This window comes from Diabrotica virgifera, chromosome 1 (genome assembly GCF_917563875.1).
Source record: "Diabrotica virgifera virgifera chromosome 1, PGI_DIABVI_V3a".
Lineage (NCBI taxonomy): Eukaryota > Metazoa > Arthropoda > Insecta > Coleoptera > Chrysomelidae > Diabrotica > Diabrotica virgifera.
In genome coordinates, this window is record NC_065443.1 from 154,139,559 (window position 1) to 154,159,001 (window position 19,443).

General features: G+C 34.8%; 1 protein-coding gene across 4 annotated transcripts in view; it reads right to left on the reverse strand.

The window, feature by feature from the left end:
* Positions 1–19,443, reverse strand: part of LOC114325657 (LIM domain-binding protein 2) — a 481,382-nt gene that overhangs the window by 42,043 nt on the left and 419,896 nt on the right. For all 4 annotated transcript variants that reach the window (XM_050641655.1, XM_050641657.1, XM_050641656.1 and 1 more), the window contains exons 4-5: positions 14,522–14,624; positions 12,237–12,409 (exon numbers count right to left, since the gene is read on the reverse strand). In XM_050641655.1, coding sequence (XP_050497612.1) covers positions 12,237–12,409; positions 14,522–14,624 — 276 coding nt within the window. The remainder of the gene's footprint in view (positions 1–12,236; positions 12,410–14,521; positions 14,625–19,443) is intronic.

Sequence of the window (19,443 nt, forward strand, 5' to 3'; positions counted from 1 at the left end):
AGCCACCAAAATATGCGGGTAAAAACCCTTGGGTTGTTTTTAAACAGTTGAGGTTACATTATATTATTCGATTTTAAAGGATGTTAAAAATATTTCCAGATTAACCCCTGGCATCACATGACATCAACCATATTGGTTGGAAAATTTGTAGGTAGGACCTTACATGGCAGAGTTTAGGTGACCTAAACTCTGCCTCTGACCTAAATTTAGGTCACCTAAACTCTGCCATGTAAGGTCCTACCTACAAATTTTCCAACCAATATGGTTGATGTCATGTGATGCCAGGGGTTAATCTGGAAATATTTTTAACATCCTTTAAAATCGGATATAATAACCTTAACTGTTTAAAAACAACTCAAGGGTTTTTACCCGTATATTTTGGTGGCTTAAAGCATGTAAACCTGTGATAACACTGATGATGGAATATTGATTCCGAAAACGTTTTGTTGTGATATAGCCCTTTTTAGGGATTTTAAATATACCTTTTACAAGATAAAGTTTTTATTTTTGTGATTTATGGTATACAGCCAGTTACAGGAATTTTTCCTTGTGATATTTTTATATTTAAAAAATAAGACTTTCGATCAGTGTGTGCTTCCGATCATGACTTACGGCGCCGAAACAATTTGGTTAACCCAGACCACAGCAACCAAACTTAGAGTGGCCCAAAGAAGAATGGAACAGTCACTACTTGGACTGACTCAGAAACAGGGTTGGAAACGAGGAAATCGAGGGCAGGCGCTACAAATATCATAGGGCCAATAACATGGCTGAAATGAAATTGGTCAGGTCATGTGGCCAGAATGAAGGATGGGAGCAGACAGAAGAAGTAGAGATAGATCACCTCCATAATGGACAGATGACGTCAAAAGGGTCGCTGGAAATTGGCTGCAGGAAGCTCAAAACCGACAGAACTGGAAGAAATTATTAGGGGAGGCCTATGTTCAACTTTGGACACAGAAGGCTGGATGATGATGATGGCAATGATAACCTTTTTAATAAACATACTAAATATGAAATAAATTCAAATAATTTTAATAGACTAATGGCCGGTTTCACCAACGACAAATAAATAGTAGTTTATTCGATGAACAAAGTTATTCGACCAATAAACTAACACATCTACGTTTCACTAAGGTCAAATATCATTTTATTTATCAACTAAGTATTTATTCTTCGAATAAATTGACAAGTTAATCTCGCTTTAAATATCTATACAAAGAAAATTCGTCAGTTTAACTTAAAATTATCAAAATTGTATTGAAACACAATAAAAATATAATCGACTAATAAATTTTATTTGACGAATAACTATTCATTGATTTATTTATTGTTGGTGAAACCGGCCCTAAGCTAAGTCAATTTGTTTTAAATATGTAAATATTATAAGTAAAATATTGAAGTTAAAAAAAATTATTTGTGCGTTAATTGGTTAAGCTGTTCATAGATAATTAATCATCAGTAGTTTGCGTTTAAGTGTTACGTGAATAAGTGGTAGTGAAAATTCGAGTCCTTCTTGTCTTCATCGGGAATGGTAACTATTAAAAGAGATCCTGTGTCCTTCACACTTCTGAGTAACTCTTCACGTCTGCAGGCACCGCGCACCGTTGATTCCAATAGTTAGAACTACATAATTACATATGTAATCCCAAAAAACTAACAGACCACCAAGAACTCTAGAGAAACAAATAAAATAGATTGCATGTTGCAGATACTATCTATATGGAATTTTGGAACGCGAGAGCTCTTCTTTGCAATGTTGTTTGGATCAACAAAAAGATGTTTACGTCTGCTTTGTCGACTATGAGAAATATAATCCAGGGTAATAAGGATTTTCTCGGGACACTCAAAGATCCAGGTAGCTGACTACTTTTTTAGTTATTGTAGACCTATAGGAAGAAAACCTACCTGTTTCCTGCCTAGAGTTCGCGTCCGTTTTTTAATTATTAATAATTTAGTGCAAAAATCGCGATTTTTTTCGATTTTTTGCACTCCATTCAAAAGCTAAATAGTTAACACAAAATTACAAAATTCAGTTTTTTAGAACAATGAAAAACCTTCAAAATGCCGATCTTAGAAATTTAAAATTTCTAAATTAATTTGAAAGTTAATTTGTTGCTACGCAAACTGCAAAATAAGGGAAAATCGTTATTTGTTAATAACTTTTACTAAAACTACCTTAGAACTTTAGTGTTTCACCCAAAGTTGGGTATTGGGGTAATTAACAAACCTTTAAAATTTGAGACTGATCCATTAATTGGTTTAAGAGGTATTCTATTTGTTTATCCCAGAGGCCTTTATTTTGCAATAAGATAAGACAGAAAATAATGAAGATATGGCAATTCTGAGTATGCCAAATAAAAGTAGAAGAGTGATAGTATCAAAATATATTAAAAAAAGATAAAAAAAATAATTTAAAAATGTTGTCCGTAGAAACAATCTTTTAATATATTCGAAAAGATAGTATTTTAACACGAATTGACAAATAAAAAAATTTAGCCTGGGTTCATTTGGGACAAAGTTAGCCATACGTTTTTTTTTAATTCACAGCTAATTTGTTAATAATAATTAAGGAACCTCATTAACGCCATTTTAAAGAATGGGATTTGTGATTTTTCTTAAAAAAATTTGCACAAACATTGTACCTTCACAGCACCCTCTACGATTTTTCAAAAATGTAGTTCAAACAATTGGGGGAACCTACAAATCCACCGAGTTAAAATACGCAATTTCAAACGAATATAATTTTCTGTATCTCCGGATCAACTCAATGGATTTTGATCTTTCTTTTTTTAATTTGTATGTAATTTCTACGTACATTACAAATATGCAATTTGTTTATAAATTTATTAATTAATAAACAGTCTAATTTGTTTAAACAATTCTTGAAAAAATATACACAATTTAAAAATTTGGTATTAGGATTTTTTACTATATTAGATAATTTTTTTATCTTTTTTTAGTACATTGATAGCATCAGTTTTCTACTTTCATTTGGCATACGCAGAATTGCCCTATCTTCATTATTTTCTGTCTTATGTTATTGCAAAATAAAGGTCTCTGGGATAAACAATTTGAAGAACTCTTAAACTAATAAATGGATCGATCTCAAATTTTGAGGGTTTGTTAAGTACCCCAATACCCAACTTTGGATGAAACACTAAAGTTCTAAGGTAGTTTTAGTAAAAGTTATTAACAAATAACGATTTTCACTTATTTTGCAGTTTGCGTAGCAACAAATTAACTTTTTAAATTTCAAAAATCGGCATTTTGAAGGTTTTTAATGTTCTAAAAAATTAAATTTTGTAATTTTATGTCAACTATTTAGCTTTTGAATGGGGTGCAAAAAATCAAAAAAATCGCGATTTTTGCACTAAATTGTAAATAATTAAAAAACGGACGCGAACTCTAGGCAGGAAACAGGTAGGTTTTCTTTCTATAGGTCTACACTAACTAAAAAAGTAGTCAGTTACCAGGATCTTTGAGTGTCCCGAACATGGTCTATTTCTAGCTTATTACCCTGGAGTAAAACCGTTCGGTACCTCCCAACATATAGGACAAACTTATAGAACTATTATATCTTTCAGGACTTAACACTAAAAACATCCAGATTATTAAAAATCTGTATTGGAATCAAACAGCCCATATCAAGAGTATGGAGATATGGTGTGTCAAAACAGCACCATTTCTAAGGGTGTTAGAAACGGCTGCCTTTTTTCCAAAATATCGACCTGCATATTGAAAGAGTACATCGATTCAAATATCTGTACCTATGAAAAAAATTAAGGACACGTAGTTAAAACAAAAGTTTCCGCAAAAAAAACACCAAAACGTGGAGAAACAGCTATTTTGTCATCAATGCAATGTGAAAAAATCTTGAAAACTTATCCGGTCAATAAGATTTTAAAAAAGTGAAAAATTAAAGCCTGTTATTTTCTTATTGAGAAGTCGTATGTTTTACACCGGTAGTACTGAAGTCATTTGGTCAATTGTACATTTCCATTAATTGTTATAGAAGTCCTCGGGAATTTGGCGATTCTGCTATATACAATGTCTTGGTGAACATCTTTATTTAGCCTTGTGTGTCCACGGTTCTTGTGTTACAGTGAAATCGAACCCTCCCATAACAACAGTAAGTTCTGGCGAAGGAGCTTTACTGTTCTGAAGGTTTGCCTGTAAGAACCTGATTGATCTCCTTTTATTTTTATTTATGGACTCAGTGTCACTCATTTATATAACTGTCACTCATTTATGAGTCTTCTGGGCGGCCATTCCTGTTTCCTTTTGTCTCGTATGCCATGCCAAGGCTATAATCTCCCAAAGTATGCCAGCTCTCTGGTGCATCGCTTAGGCAACACTTTCCTCCCTATTCCATGGGGACGATGATATTACATCTCGGGATTGGGGAGCGCAGTAGTCGCAGAACAAATCTCACCATAATATGATAAGCTAGTTATAGTCACAGTATAAAGACGGACAGTAAAACCTCTTCTATGTCGGCACTTTGATCTCAAGAAGTAATACCGGCAGTACGCAATTGGTAATTCACCAGTGGTGGATGCGGGTTTTCCCTGTTAAAACCCGTACATTTCTGCGTGACTAGCAATGCAAGAGTGGTGGTCTAGCGACTGGGAACCTTGCGCGGTCGCCATGCGTGTTGAAAGATTTTACTTACAATTTTTCGGAGAGTAGTTCTACTGTCCGTCTTTCCTCTTTATACTGTGTTATAGTGAGGCTTTCTAGTGATTGTCAACTGGGCATGGTGCAGGTGTGCAGGTATGTCGGTGTGCATGTGTATTTTTTGTTTGTGTATGTGTGACAGACAGTCATATTCAATGAACAAATCTACAGTTGATAATAATATAGCTGCAGTTCTTATGTAAGTTTTCAGTTGATTCGGGGGCTTTTATTTGTCTTAATATTGATTCACGTCTCTATTGTCCTATATATTCATGACGTTCCCTAGTAGCTATTGGGACACGGCGTATCGGGGATGAGAACTTCCCTACCCGGCCTATCCTCGCGGAGTCCTACGAAGTTTAGAGCTCTTCTGCACAGTCTCAGAGGGGCATGGGCATGGTATAAAAACGTATAAAAGGAATACCATTATACTTCATCAGGGATATATTAAGAAATCTAGTATCTAAAATGATGATCTTGTAAGATACAAAAAAGAATGTGGAGACCACGAGTAGACAGAAGAAGTAGAGGTAGACCACCTACACGATGGACAGACGACGTGAAAAGGGTTGCTAGGAATTGGTTGCTGGGAATTGATTGCAGGAAGCTTAAGATCGACAGAACTGGAAGAAATTAGGGGAGACCTATGTTCTGCGTCCAAAAGTGGCACGCAGAAGGCTGGATGATGATGATGATGAAGCCATGATCTACATCAGTAGCATTCCAGAAGCACATCCTATCCGTGCCGTATTATTTTTGATAGTGTCTGCCGAAACTAAAGACGGAACATCGGGAAGAAATAATTCTGGATCAATATCTATAAACTCGAAAATCAGCTTCTGCTTCTTTAAGTCGCGACTCCCAATCGGAGGTAGGATATCATCATCACTATATTTACTCTATCTACCACTGCTCTGAAGATGTCTATGGAACTGCATTTAAACCATTCCCTTAAATTTGTCAAGCACGAGACTCCCCTTCTTAAATAAATCTCCCTCGTAAATCAACTAATCAATACTTATTCTGACTAGTTTTGCTATGTACAGTACAAAAGAAATATTTGGAACCACGACCTGTGCCAACTTGCAGAATGGTAAAAACGATTTCGTATCCAATTAAATTTATTCGAAAGTTGAGTCAGGAAATAAAATTCGAAATTATTTATCCTCTGAGCTTTAGCACATAGTAGAGATGCTGTACTGTAATCAAATCTAAACCAACCTTTCTTTTCTTTTAGTTTATACTTTATTAACTTTTGTGGATATAAAGGGAAATAATTCGCTAAAATTATTATCACGGTGAATGACAGGACGTGAAATGCATTTTTAGATTTCCCTTGTCGAGTATTTCGCCACTCTGTTATGCTTTATTTTTTTCAACTTAAAAAGCTCAGAGGATAAATAATTTCGAATTTTATTTCCTGACTCAACTTTCGATTCATAGATGGTGCTAGTAGCATCTTTGGTAATTATTTTGATAATTACCCGGAAAGGATGAAGGGATTTGATTTCAGTTCAGTGCCTCTACCCAGGTGCTCCGGTGAGGAAACAGCTATTCCGAAATACGTATAAGCACATAGTAGATATGCTGTACTGTAATCAAATCTAAACCAACATTTCTTTTCTTTTAAATTTATTCGATTTACATCACAAATAACTTTGAAAGTCATTCAGCTGTCTGTGTTTCTTGAAAATCAGTTATAGTCCATTATTTCACGGTTTTCGCTGTAAATTTTAAAGAACCGCTTGGATTGACATGAAATTTGGCATACGCATAGCTAACATGTCATAGAAAAAAAGTGATATGGTGCCGATGTGTGCTTTTGCCCTGGGGGGGTGAGTTTCACCCCATCTCGGGGGGTGAAAAAATATATGTTCAAGATAAGTTCCGAAATGGATAAACTGACCAATTTTAAGCAACTTTTGTTCTATAGAGTTTTTTCACCAAATCAATACTTTTCGAGTTATTTGCAAGTGAATATATTCATTTTGCAACAAAATAACCACGTTTTTAGACGGTTTTTCGCAAATAACTGAAAACGTAAGCATTTTGTCGAAAAAAATATTCTTAGCAAAACTATAGCCTATAAAAAAGTGAAAAAAATGGTGTATATATTAGGTCCCTATACCTAGCAAAAGCAGAGTTATAGCTAATGAAAAATAGGTTCATATTTGAAAAATTCCAAATAGAATAATTCAATGTGAAATATCCAAATAATGAAGCATTCTTGGGGAAAACACATTACAACTATTTTAAAGTGTTTAAAAAAATTTTTATTTCTGTTTTTATAAAAAAAACTAGCATCAAATGTAAGCAAGTTACGCTCAAAATCAAGTTGGTCCCTTTTGTTTTGGCAAAAAAAATCAGGAAGATCACCCCCCAATTAGCAACTTAAATGAAATTAATCGTTACCGCTTCACAAGTTACTTTACTTATGTTGTGTTTATATGATCTGTAAGTTTCATCGATTCAAAGTGCTTATTTTTGAAAAAAATTTGGTTTTAAAGTAAAATTTTCTTCTTCTTTCTCGAAACTCCTTATGCCCCTCAGGGGTGTCGGAGGTTTTATTCATCTTCTATCCATCTCTTCCATTTCTTGCGGTCCTTTGCTAACTCTTTCATTTGTTGATGCGTTTTTCCTTTTTTCCTGTCCAATTTATATAATCTGATCGATCCATCTCTTCCTTGGCCTCCCTTTCCTTCTTTTACCATAATATCTTCTCGATTCCATCACCTGCGTTGGTAGTCTTCCCTGGTCCATTCTGTTAATGTGTCCATACCATTTTAATTTTCTTTTTTTTTATCTTGGTTATTATCGATTCCTGTTTCAGTCTTTGTCTAATATCTTCATTTCTTATTCTGTCCAATTTCGTTTTTCCTGCTATTTTTCTTAGCCGCTTCATCTCCGCTGCGTTTATTGTACTGTCTATTTTTGCATTGTTTACCCATGTCTCACTTGCATATATTAAAGTTGGTACAGAGATTGCGTTGTATACCTTCAGTTTTATTTCTTTATCTATTTCTTCCTTTCCAAATATTGTTTTATTTACTGCATAGTAGATCTTATTTGCTTTTTTCGCTCTGTATGAGATTTCTTGATCTATCTTTCCATCCTCTGATATTATTACTCCAAGGTATTCAAACGTCGAGACTGTTTCTATTATTTCGTTTTTGCACCTAAATATCGTTTGGTTTATTTCTTCCCTTTTCTTTTGGGTAACTATCATGGTCTTCGTTTTCTTTACATTTACCTCCATTTTCAAATTTTCTATTTCCTCCACCCAAATATCGATTAATTTTTGCATTTTCTCTTTATTGTCTAGTATTATTACTAAGTCATCTGCATATAGTAATCCCTCCATTCTCACTGGTACTAAATTCCTGTACCCTATTATTGACTGTAATTGCATTGACCTTCTTTTAGCGCTCTTCATTACTCTAGCCATTACTAATATAAACAAAACTGGGCTGAGAATGTCCCCTTGTTTTATTCCTCTCCTTAGGTTTATTATTGGCGATCTGTTTCCGTTTATTTGTACTTTAGCAAGTACGTTTCTATATGTACTTTTTACCACGCTTACTATCTTTTGCGGGATTTGCAGATCTTCCATTACTGACCATATTACTTCTCTATTTATAGAATCAAAAGCAGCTTTAATATCTATAAACGTAATATATAAGTCTTCTCCTATTTCGTTTTTCCTTTCAATTATATTTCTCAGTATGTATATATTATCTGTTGTCTCTTTCTTTCCTAAAAGCCGCTTGTTCTTCTTCTAGTTTTCCTTCCAGTTCTTTCCTGAGCTTCCTTTCTATTATCCCGGTGTAGACTTTATATGCCACTGATGATAAGCATATAGCCCTATAGTTATCACATTCCGCTTCATCTCCTTTCTTGTGTATTGGTATCAATAAATTTTCTTCCCAGTCTTCCGGTATCTTTTCTGTTCTCCATGCTTCCCTCATTATTTCCAGTAGCCAAAGCTTGCCTCGTTCTCCCACGTACTTCATCATCTCCGGATCTATGTCATCGGCACCTCCTGCTTTTCCAATCTTTATTCTTGCCAATCCTTCTTCAATATCTTTGATATGAATTTCGTCTATCCACTTCTCTTGCCTGCTGTCCTCTCTCCTCATTTTGTTGGTTACTTGCCTCGATTTTTTCTTTATAGTGCTTATTCCATATGGTTAGTATGTCTTGTATGTTTGTTTTCAATTCATTTCATTTCATTCAATTCATTTTTGTTCCTTTCATGCTTCTTATTTTATTCCAAAACTGTTTATTGTTATTCCCAAAACCTTCGTTCAATTCTTCACCGAATTCCTTCCAGCTCTTCTTCTTCGCATCTTTTACTAGTTCTTTCACTATATTTCTCTGTCTTCTGTATTCGTCTCTGTCTTGCTCTTCATTTGTATTTATGTATCGCTTCCACATTTCTTTCTTCTTTTTTACAGCTTGCTTTATTTCCTTATTCCACCATCCAGTTCTTTTATTATTCTTCCCATTATTTCTTATTCCACATACTTGTTTTGCAGTGTTTCATAACGTGTGCCTCAATTTTTCCATCCCTCTTCCATATTCCATATTTCCTCATTGTTTTCATGCTGTTCCAGTATTTTATCTGTCTCTCTTTGGTATAACTTCCTCATTTCCATATTTTTCATCTTATGTATTGCTATTCTTGTATATTGAGGACTCTCTATTATTTCCATTAGTTTCAAGTTTATCTCTGCTGTCACTAGTCTGTGTTGGGTACCGAGTTCGGCTTCGTTCTGTCTTTATAATTTGTATCGTTAGTTCTGCGTCTCGAGGATATACTATGTAGTCAATTATGCTTCTCGCATTTCTTTCTTCTGCTACGTATGTATATTTTTCGTTTCTCGGTTGATACCAGAAAGAATTACCTATTAACAAGTCATTTATTTGGCAGAAACTTATCATTCTTCTACCATTTCTATTTATCGTCTCTTCTCCATACCTTCTCAAGCAGCGTAATGCCATATTTTCATCATTTCCTATTCTTGCATTCCAGTCTCCTAGTAAAATGATGTTTTTGCTTTACTCTTGTATCTCATCAATAAGTTTCTGTATCTAATCATAGAATAGTTCCGTTTTTTCATGCTCTGTTCCTTCTACCGGTGCATATATCTGTAATATGTGACATTCTTCTCCTTCTAACTCTATTTTTATGTTTACTCTATAAAATTTTAAAAATTTTAATTTTGAAAAAAATGCTTTTTTTTCAAAATAACTTATTGTTACAGATACCAAAAGTCTTAAACAATAAAAAAAGTCGGCTTTGCTTTTCTGAATATTTTGTATTTTTTCGTTTTTCTGTAAGACAAAAATTGGTCAAGATTCGGTGTTTCTAAATTTGCATACACTCGTGATAAGTGACTCGTTCAAGCCCTTTTAACTACAGCTCTTTCAAAAATAAGGACTTTGAACCGATGAAACTTACAGATCGTATGATCAATACATACGTGAGTAAAAAACTTGTGAAGTGATAACAATTAAGTTCATTTGAAATGCTAATTAGGGGGTGATTTTCCCGATTTCTTACCAAAAAATGGGACCAACTTTATTTTGAGCGTGATTTGTTTACTTTTTATGCTAAAATTTTTTTTAAAAAACAAAAATAAGCATTTTTTAAACACTTAAAAAAAGTTAAAATGAGTTTTCCCCAAAAAAGTGCTTCGTTTTTTTGTTTATGTCACGTTAAAATATACGATTTGGAATTTGACGAATATGAACCTATTTTTCATTAGCTATAACTCTGCTTCTACTAGATACAGTGACCTAATATATACACCAAGTTTTTCACTTTTTTACGTGCTATATTTTTGATAAGAATTTTTTTTTCCACCAAATACTTACTTTTTGAGTTATTTGCGAAAAACCGTTTGAAAACGTAGTTATTTTGTAGAAAAATTAACATATTCACTCGCAAATAACTCGAAAAGTATTAACTTATTGAAAAAACTTTATAGAACAAAAGTTGCTTAGAATTAGGCATTTTATCCATTTCCGGACTTATTTGGAACATATATTTTTCACCCCCAAAAGGGGGGTGAAACTCACCCCTAGGGCAAAAGCACACATCGGCACAATATCACTTTTTTTCTTTGACTTATTAGCTATGTGTATGCATTTTTTTCTTTGACTTATTAGCTATGTGTAAGAGAATGGAAAGAAAGTTAGAGACTTATCAACCAAGAGAACAGGCAGGATTCCGAAAAAATTACGGAACAAATGACCATCTACAAAGTATAAAAACCCTGATGGACAAAGTAGTGGAATACAATAAACACCTAGTTCTAGTTTTTATCGATTTTCATAAAGCCTTTGACACAGTTGAACTTAGCAAAATATTACAGGCGCTTAAAGAATGCAGGCTAGATTATAGGTATACAAAATTATTACACAAAATATATTTACAGGCAACAACCTGTCAAATTGCATACTAACAGTAATCGCATAAAAATAGAACGGGGAGTTAGACAAGGAGACCCAATGTCACCTAAACTTTTTAATAGGGTCTTAGAACATGCTTTCAAGAGTTTGTATTGGATGACAAAGGGAATAAAAATAGATGGAGAATACCTAAACAACTTACGTTTCGCCGATGATATAGCCATAGTAGCTGAGGATCTAGGTATGGCAAGAGAGATGGTACAAGAACTCGTTGTGGCTACAGAAAATGTAGGTTTAAATATAAACATCTCAAAAACAAAAATAATGACAAATTTGGTACCCAACCAGAACATCAGTATTGGTGGGAAGGAAATAGAGCTCGTAGATAGATATAAATACCTGGGACATGAAATTACGATTGGCAGGGATAACCAGACTCATGAGCTGAAGAGAAGAATCGGTCTTGGGTGGGCAGCATTTGGAAAACTGAGAGAAACTTTTAAAAGTGAGTTGTCCACATGCCTAAAGAGAAAGGTATTTGATCAGTGCGTCCTCCCAGTCTTGACGTACGGATCAGAAACACTTACCTTAACTAAAGCCTCGGCTACCAAACTAAGAGTCACGCAGAGAAGAATGGAGCGATCAATGTTAGGAATAACTCTGCGAGACAAAATCAGAAACGAAGAAATCAGGAGAGAACAAAGGTGACTGACGTCATCGAGAGGATAGCCAGGTTAAAGTGGAGATGGGCAGGACACATAGCCAGAATGACAGATGGGCGATGGACGAAGAGTTTATTGGAATGGAGGCCAAGAGAAGACAAGAGAAGCGTCGGTCGACCGCCTACAAGATGGGCTGACGACTTAAAAAAGGTAAATAAAAACTGGATGAGAGCGGCGCAGGATAGATGGGGTTGGAAACGAGTGGAGGAGGCCTATGTTCAGCAGTGGACTTTTGAGGCTGGATGATGATGATGCCTTATTTCATGTCAATTCAAGCAGTTCTTTAAAATTTAGAGGTTTTGCAATATTTTACCTTCAAATAACGTACTATTATTTCACAATCACAGGAATATTATGTTTTACAATGATCTACTTGTTTTATGATGTACATACATGTCTAAATAAAAAGTGGCTACTTACCTTGGTAAACAAAGGTTTACCATGATGTGTTATCATAGTGCACTGATCACAGTCCAGAGTAATACTAGTATTGTGGAAGGACTCCTTAGGGTGTTTCATATTATAATACAATTCAGTCACTCCACCTTCAAAAATACTCCTAAAATACCTTGGAATTAACGTCCTTCCAATCGCTGAAAATAAAATGAAAGTCAATCAAAATGAAGAAACCACTTATTACATGATGAAAAAAAGTGATTCAAATATGTACATAGATATACCGGGTGTCCACTTATATTTTCCCAAATTTTAACGGCCTATAACTTCTAAACGGCTCAAGATAGAAATATGCGGTTTTCGCTGAAATGTTTTATTTTAGTAGAAGTTTTGTCTGAATGGATTGAGTTTTTATATGGCTTTTAATTACAAAAAAAAAGGCGGATTTTTGAAAAAACTGTGTTGACTTTTTTTTAATGAAACACCCAGTATATTTTTTTGTAAATTGAAAGAACGGTCATTCATCTATCCAGCGATATAAAGTTTTTTAAAATGAGAGGTGCAACGTGGATATCACAACTAAATAACATAACTAAACAAATTGATATTATGTTATGTGATTTCCTTATTGCATCTCTCATTTTAAAAATTAATTGCTCAGTCATTTGACAACCGATTTTAAAAAACTTTATATCGCTGGATAGGTAAATGACCGTTCTTTCAATTTACAAAAAAAATGTACTGGGTGTTTCAATAAAAAAAGTCAACAACGTTTTTTTTTTTCAAAAATCCGTCATTTTTTATTTAAAACCGATATAAAAAAATTCAATCCATTCAAACAAAACGTTTACTAAAATAAAACATTTCAGCGAAAACCGCATATTTCTATAGTGAGCCGTTTAGAAGTTATAGGCAGATAAAATGGGGGGAAAATATAAGTGGACCCCGGTAAAACAGGAAACAGCTTAAGATCAGGGGCTACCACCGTCCGTTGACATATGTTCTTCCTTTTGGAGTCCTCAGAACGATATGTGGTGTACCCTTAGACCGTTCACTGTCGGAGGAGTCAATAATGAGTTGTGTCCGCGGACAGACGACGGACGGACAGACAGACATAAAACCGGGAATATGTATATATGTATTGGTTCTCGTCTTTCTAAGGCACGTCGAAAAATATATCGCTTGCTTTGTTTCGGCAACTTTAGAACAGTACTTCCAATCGCAACTCTGAAACCGGAAGTCCAAGTTCAAATTTCTCACCTCTAATACCATCTTTGTGTTATAACCTTCCATTAGACACCTCATTTGTGATTATATCTGTTTTAATAACGGAGGAGTTATATTCGTGGACAGACGGACAGACAGGCATGAAACCGGAAGTATAATATTTGTTCTCGTTTTGCTAAGGCACATTGAAAAATATAAATTTTGCTTTATTTCGGCCACTTAAAAAGAGTACTTCCGATTGCAACTCTGAAACCGGAAGTCCTAGGTCAAATTTCTCACCTCTAATACTATCTTCAGCTTATAAGCTTCCATTCGACACCTCATTTGTCATTTTATCTATTTTAATAACCTAAGGGCCGGTTGTTCGAACGCTAATCAACAATGATCACTATCAAATATTTAATTACTGTCACCAAAACTGTCAATGTCAACTTTTATTGGGTTGCTGAAAACATAATTGATTAAAATTATGAGATTAGTTACTCAATTAACATAACAATTATTAACATAATTGATTAAGTAATTTCATATTATGTTTTCAGCAACCCAAACAAAGTTGACATTGACAGTTGGGGACAGTAATTAAATATTTGATAATGATCATTGTTGATTAGCTTTCGAACAACCGGCCCTAGGAGTTATATTCGCGGACTGACAGGCATGAAACTGGAAATATAATATATTAATTTGTTCTATTAGCTTGTACTACTTCCGCGACTTTAAAACAGTGCTTCGGTTAAAATTCTAAAACCGGAAGTCCTACGTCAAATTTCTCAACTTTAATACCATCCTTGGGTTATACGCTTTCATTTTACACCTCACTTGTCATTCTATCTGGTATAATGACGGAGGAGTTGTATTTACTACTAAGTCCCTGGTACAGTGGGACGTTGATATTTCAACATTTTAACATTTTTTCAAAATGGGTGAAAACAATATCCATTAATCATTACAGAGTTAACTAGTAATCATCGGAGATAAATACAGGCATATTATATTTAATATATCAAATTTAGTGTCAAGTTTGTATTTGATGATTTAAATTTAAGAAATATTTATAATAGTGTTACCTATAAACTTACTGTATCGTTTTGGGCCATCTTCTAAACAAAATGCTAACGTTAAAGATGCATCGTCTTCGAAAAATTCCGTTGCAAATGCATCCCACCAAAGGTTATCACTATCCTGAAAGAAAACATTGAAGACATGTCAGCATAATTAACATTAAATGGGTTAAGCAATATGAAATTTTTTAGATAATGTACTTGTTTAATAAAAATATCAAATCTGCGTCATGAAATTCAAAATGGGAAATAACGGTTTGATTTACAAAAGATAATTAGGATCTATAAATATTGTAAACTAGTTGACTGATATCTTTTCACTATTTATAGTTTTCAACGGTTTTCAACCATATCCAGACAGTTTTTGCATTGCCAGTATAATAATTCTCTTTACTTTTTTTTTCCTCTACCAATCTTGTCTCGGGGACGATATAACCATAGTAGCAAGAGATAAAAAGGCATTAAACAAAACCTTCCAAGAAATGGGAAACGGAGCCAGACTGAGAGGACTGGAAATAAATGAAAATAAAACAAAATACATGAATGTAAACAAGAAAAAGAAGACACAAATGACAATAGACGCACACAGCTTCGAAGAGGTTGAAACGTTCAAATATTTGGAAGTATTCAGTCAATAGAAGAAATGAAACTGTAAGTATAGTGCTATGTGCTTTGGAGACATTCACATTAACAGCAAGAGAAGAACAGCTAAAAGTTTTTGAGAGGAAAATTATGAGAAAAATACTGGGACCAAAGAGGGAAATCGAAGAGGATGCAAGACAATAGATGAATCACGAAATACAAGAATGGATGTGTCAAGAGAACACACAGCAATAAAAGCATAAGAAAAGAGAATTATATGGTATGGACACATAATGAGAAGAGAGGGGAACAATCCGTTAAGAGTTATAACTGAAAGGACACCACCAGGTAAAAGAACCTGAGGCAGACCTAAACTGAGATGGAGTTAACAAGTAGAAGAAGACTTAAGAAGTATGGAAATATAGGAAGAACAATCAAAGGGAGAGAAGAATGAAGAAAGGTAGTGAAAACAGCGAAGTCACACCAGCAACTGTAAAACCAAACCCAGAATGGGATGATCCCTCACAAAAAAGATCTACAATCTTGTATGTATAGTTCGTCTAGAAAGTATCCGGAAAAAAGAAAGCAGAATTATAATTTTACGGTATTTATTTCTATCACTTGAAATATAAAATTTCAACAAATAATTCATCTCATTTACTTATACAACCTCCATTTAAATATAAACACTTAACTAAACGTCCAGGTACACCCGAAACTAGGTCAAGGCCATAATTTTCGGTAATGGTGTTCCAGGACTGTAAAACTGACCAAATCAAACCTTCTTTATTTTGTGGCGCTGCTCGTTCCACTTCAATCTTCATCAGTCCCCATATGTTTTCAATGGGGCTAAGATCTGGAGATGCTGCTGGCCACGGAATTGTTGCCAATTCGTGTTCTTGCATCCAAGCTTGAGTATAAGCAGAAGTATGGCATCTTGCATTATTTTGCTGAAAACGCCACCCCTCTGGATATAAAACATGAGCCGTTTCAAGAAGAAAACCATTTAGGATGTCACAATATTTCGCACTCTCAACAGTACCATTAACTATACAGAGAGGTGAGATATTGCTCCCCAAGCCATTATTTTAGTGGGAAATTTGGATATTTGAACGGTAACATTTTCTCTTGATAGGACTTTTAGATGATTTGCACCAAGCTAGAAACAACTTTCATCAGATATAAAGACATTATTAAAATTATCTTCTCGAAAACGTTGACAAAAATCTATTCTTCGTTGCCTTTGCAGCAGAGGTGTCATTGTAGGGATTTTTTTTGGATTCCTTGATATGTAGCCTTGCTTTTTCAGTGACATGCGGACTGTTTCTGTTGACACACTTTTATTCTTCGTTGATTTCCAAATCTGTTCCCTAATTTTCGAAACCCTAGGCGCGGATTTTGTCGTCCTAAAGCCACGAAAGCATTTAAATTGTTTCCGCGAATCTTACGCGGTCTACCCGAAACTGGTCTATGTCTCATATCTATGCCATTTTTTATTCTCTTTATTGTCTCATACACTGCACTTTTTCCGAGTTCAGTCAATTGCACTAATTTTTAACGTTTCGGACACCCTTTCTATACAAATATTCCACCACTTTTCTTTTTTCTACTTGCGACATTATTTCACAAATCTTAAGTCTGTTTACAAACAACAATATTTGACAGATGGTGTCATGCGATTTTGTCCATAACCTACTATCGGCACAACCTACTTGATGCATTACTTTTGTCTTAAAATGCTACAAAAAGGAAATCCACTAAAATTAGGAAAAATGTAAAATTCCGGATACTTTCTAGAAGACGGACTATATCTTGTACAGTCGGAAAAATGAAAGAATACCCACGAACGAACATATAAAACACGCTGTATTTTCCTGTCACCGTGTCACACAAAAAATTGGCCAGCGCAAGTACATGTAATAATTATTATTACATGCACTTGCGCTGGGAAATTTTCTTTGTGACACGGTGACAGGAAAATACAGCGTGTTTTATATGTTCGTTCATGGGTATTCTTTCATTTTTCCGACTGTATGTACCTATGTAATCTTGTCTCGGATTACGTTAATTTCAAACTCAGTGGCGTCTTATAAGTCGTCTACCAATAAACGCATTTTAAATTTCCTTCCCTATTTTTCGAAACTTGTTGCTGACTTGTGATGATATATTTATTTTGACCAAATATTGTACAAATTCGTAAAGCTGCTATCCGAATACGACTTTTCAATTTCCATGCCATTCATTTGGGACTTGGTGTGAAGGTATTCCATTCATAAATAAGTATCGGCTCCTTTTTAAATCGATTTTACAAACTCTTCTATCGTAATTCTTCTTCTTATGATCTCACCATGCCACTGTTCTCATCACTCGTGAGTGCTTTCATTTCAGCACTCCTAATTAATTTCATCGTTCATGGTTCATGTATAATTTCACAAAGAAGTTTGAAATATCGGTCTCAAGTCAGTAATATTATCTATAGACAAATATGTATCTGTTTTTCCACTTGAAGTAATATTATCTATAGACAAATATCTATTTTTCCACTATCACCTACAGTAAATTTTCTGAGATTGAAATACCTCCGTTGAATTTTTCTGGTTTCTTCAATTAAATTATTTCTGAGTGCTCTTAACTGAATCGGAATGCGCAGTCAAACTGGGTGGGGAAGTTCTCATAACAACACGTCGCATATGAACGCCGTATGGATATATAGGACAATAGAACAGGTGTGAACAAAGTATAACCAAGTAAACACCACCGAATCAGCTGGGAATATGATAGAGGTGTAGCAGCTCTGTAATTAACTATAGAAGCTCGCGCACGCACACACACGCTGGCTGGAACACACTCACCACATACTCACGGGGGGTGACGGGTTAAAATTACGCTGAGTCTTATTTTGTAATCACATAGAACTTAAAAAAATTAAAAAAATTGAATTCTGGGAGTGAGGGAGGGTACCTTTTAATTTATTTACCCCGTCCATAAGTGGAAAGTTTGATGCGCCACTGTCGACGCATGTGCCACTAAAAAGTGACGGCACACTGTTCATACGTTTTCTTTTAGGTTCTACTATTTAAGTTATAGGGTTTTATCGTGCTTAAAATGATTAGCAAATTTCACCTATACCGACTCCTAGTCTATAATCCAGAAGCCAAAATTTTATTTTTCAATTAACCCATATTTTTCTCTCATTTTGGAAGTAGTAGTGGTTTACCAAAAATGAATAACCATTTTCAATGTCGTTGCAAAACGAAAATACAGCCGCATCATATTCTAGTCCAATCAGAGAGTGCAGCAAGCACCTCTACCGGTTTCGAAACTTATTAGTCTCTCATCAGGAGGCACATATGCTGCTCTCTCTGATCCAACCAAAATAAACCCCGGCGTGCAGTCACGGATTGCAACGAACGAAAAAAACTGCTAGCAAAATACTAAGTTTTCACTCTAATGGCGTACTTACGCCATTAGAGTGAAAACTTAGTCTTTTGCTAGCAGTTGCCGCTAGGGCATATATGCCATTTCGTTCGTTGCAATCCGTGACTGCACGCCGGGATTTATTTTGGTTGGATCAGAGAGAGAGCAGCATATGTGCCTTCTGATGAGAGACTAATAAGTTTCGAAACCAGTAGAGGTGCTTGCTGCACTCTCTGATTGGACTAGAATATGATGCGGCTGTATTTTCGTTTGTAACGACATTGAAAATGGTTATTCATTTTTGGTTTATATGCTTACTCTGATTGGAGTACGAAGGGAACTATTCTCGTTGGAACTTTACCGCGCTGAGCAGATGGGACGTGAATTATAAATTGTAAAATTCCCTCATCTTCCTTAGTCTCAGAATCCGTATGGCTTGCAAATTGTAGAAGCCTCGGAGGTGTAACCAGAGAAGGTTCCCATTGTTTTCAGTCTGGTGGGATGTAGAGTAACATTTCGTTGTTTTATATGCCATTAGAGTGAAAACTTAGTCTTTAGTAGTGGTTTCTCTAGTGGTAGTAGAAGGGCTTTGGCGACTCTGTTGAGTTTATCTAATAAATCGGCTAGAAAAACCAATTTCATTAGCCACTGCCCGTGGAGATTTGACATAATTGACAATTTATACACCCTGATCAAGAACTGTATTTCATTAATTCAAATCAGATGGCATTTTATTCGCAATATGTAAAATACAACACAATTTGGTTCTTCTGGTGTATAGTAGACTCGGAATTTGGCTAGAAAATTTAAACCGAAAATAACAAAATTCAGTTTGGCAACATTGTCTGATGACCAAGTCTTTTCAGATATCAACAGGACCGTAATTTAGTCAGGACAAATAAATATATTTTTTACCAACAAAAATAAGATGTTTTAACCGA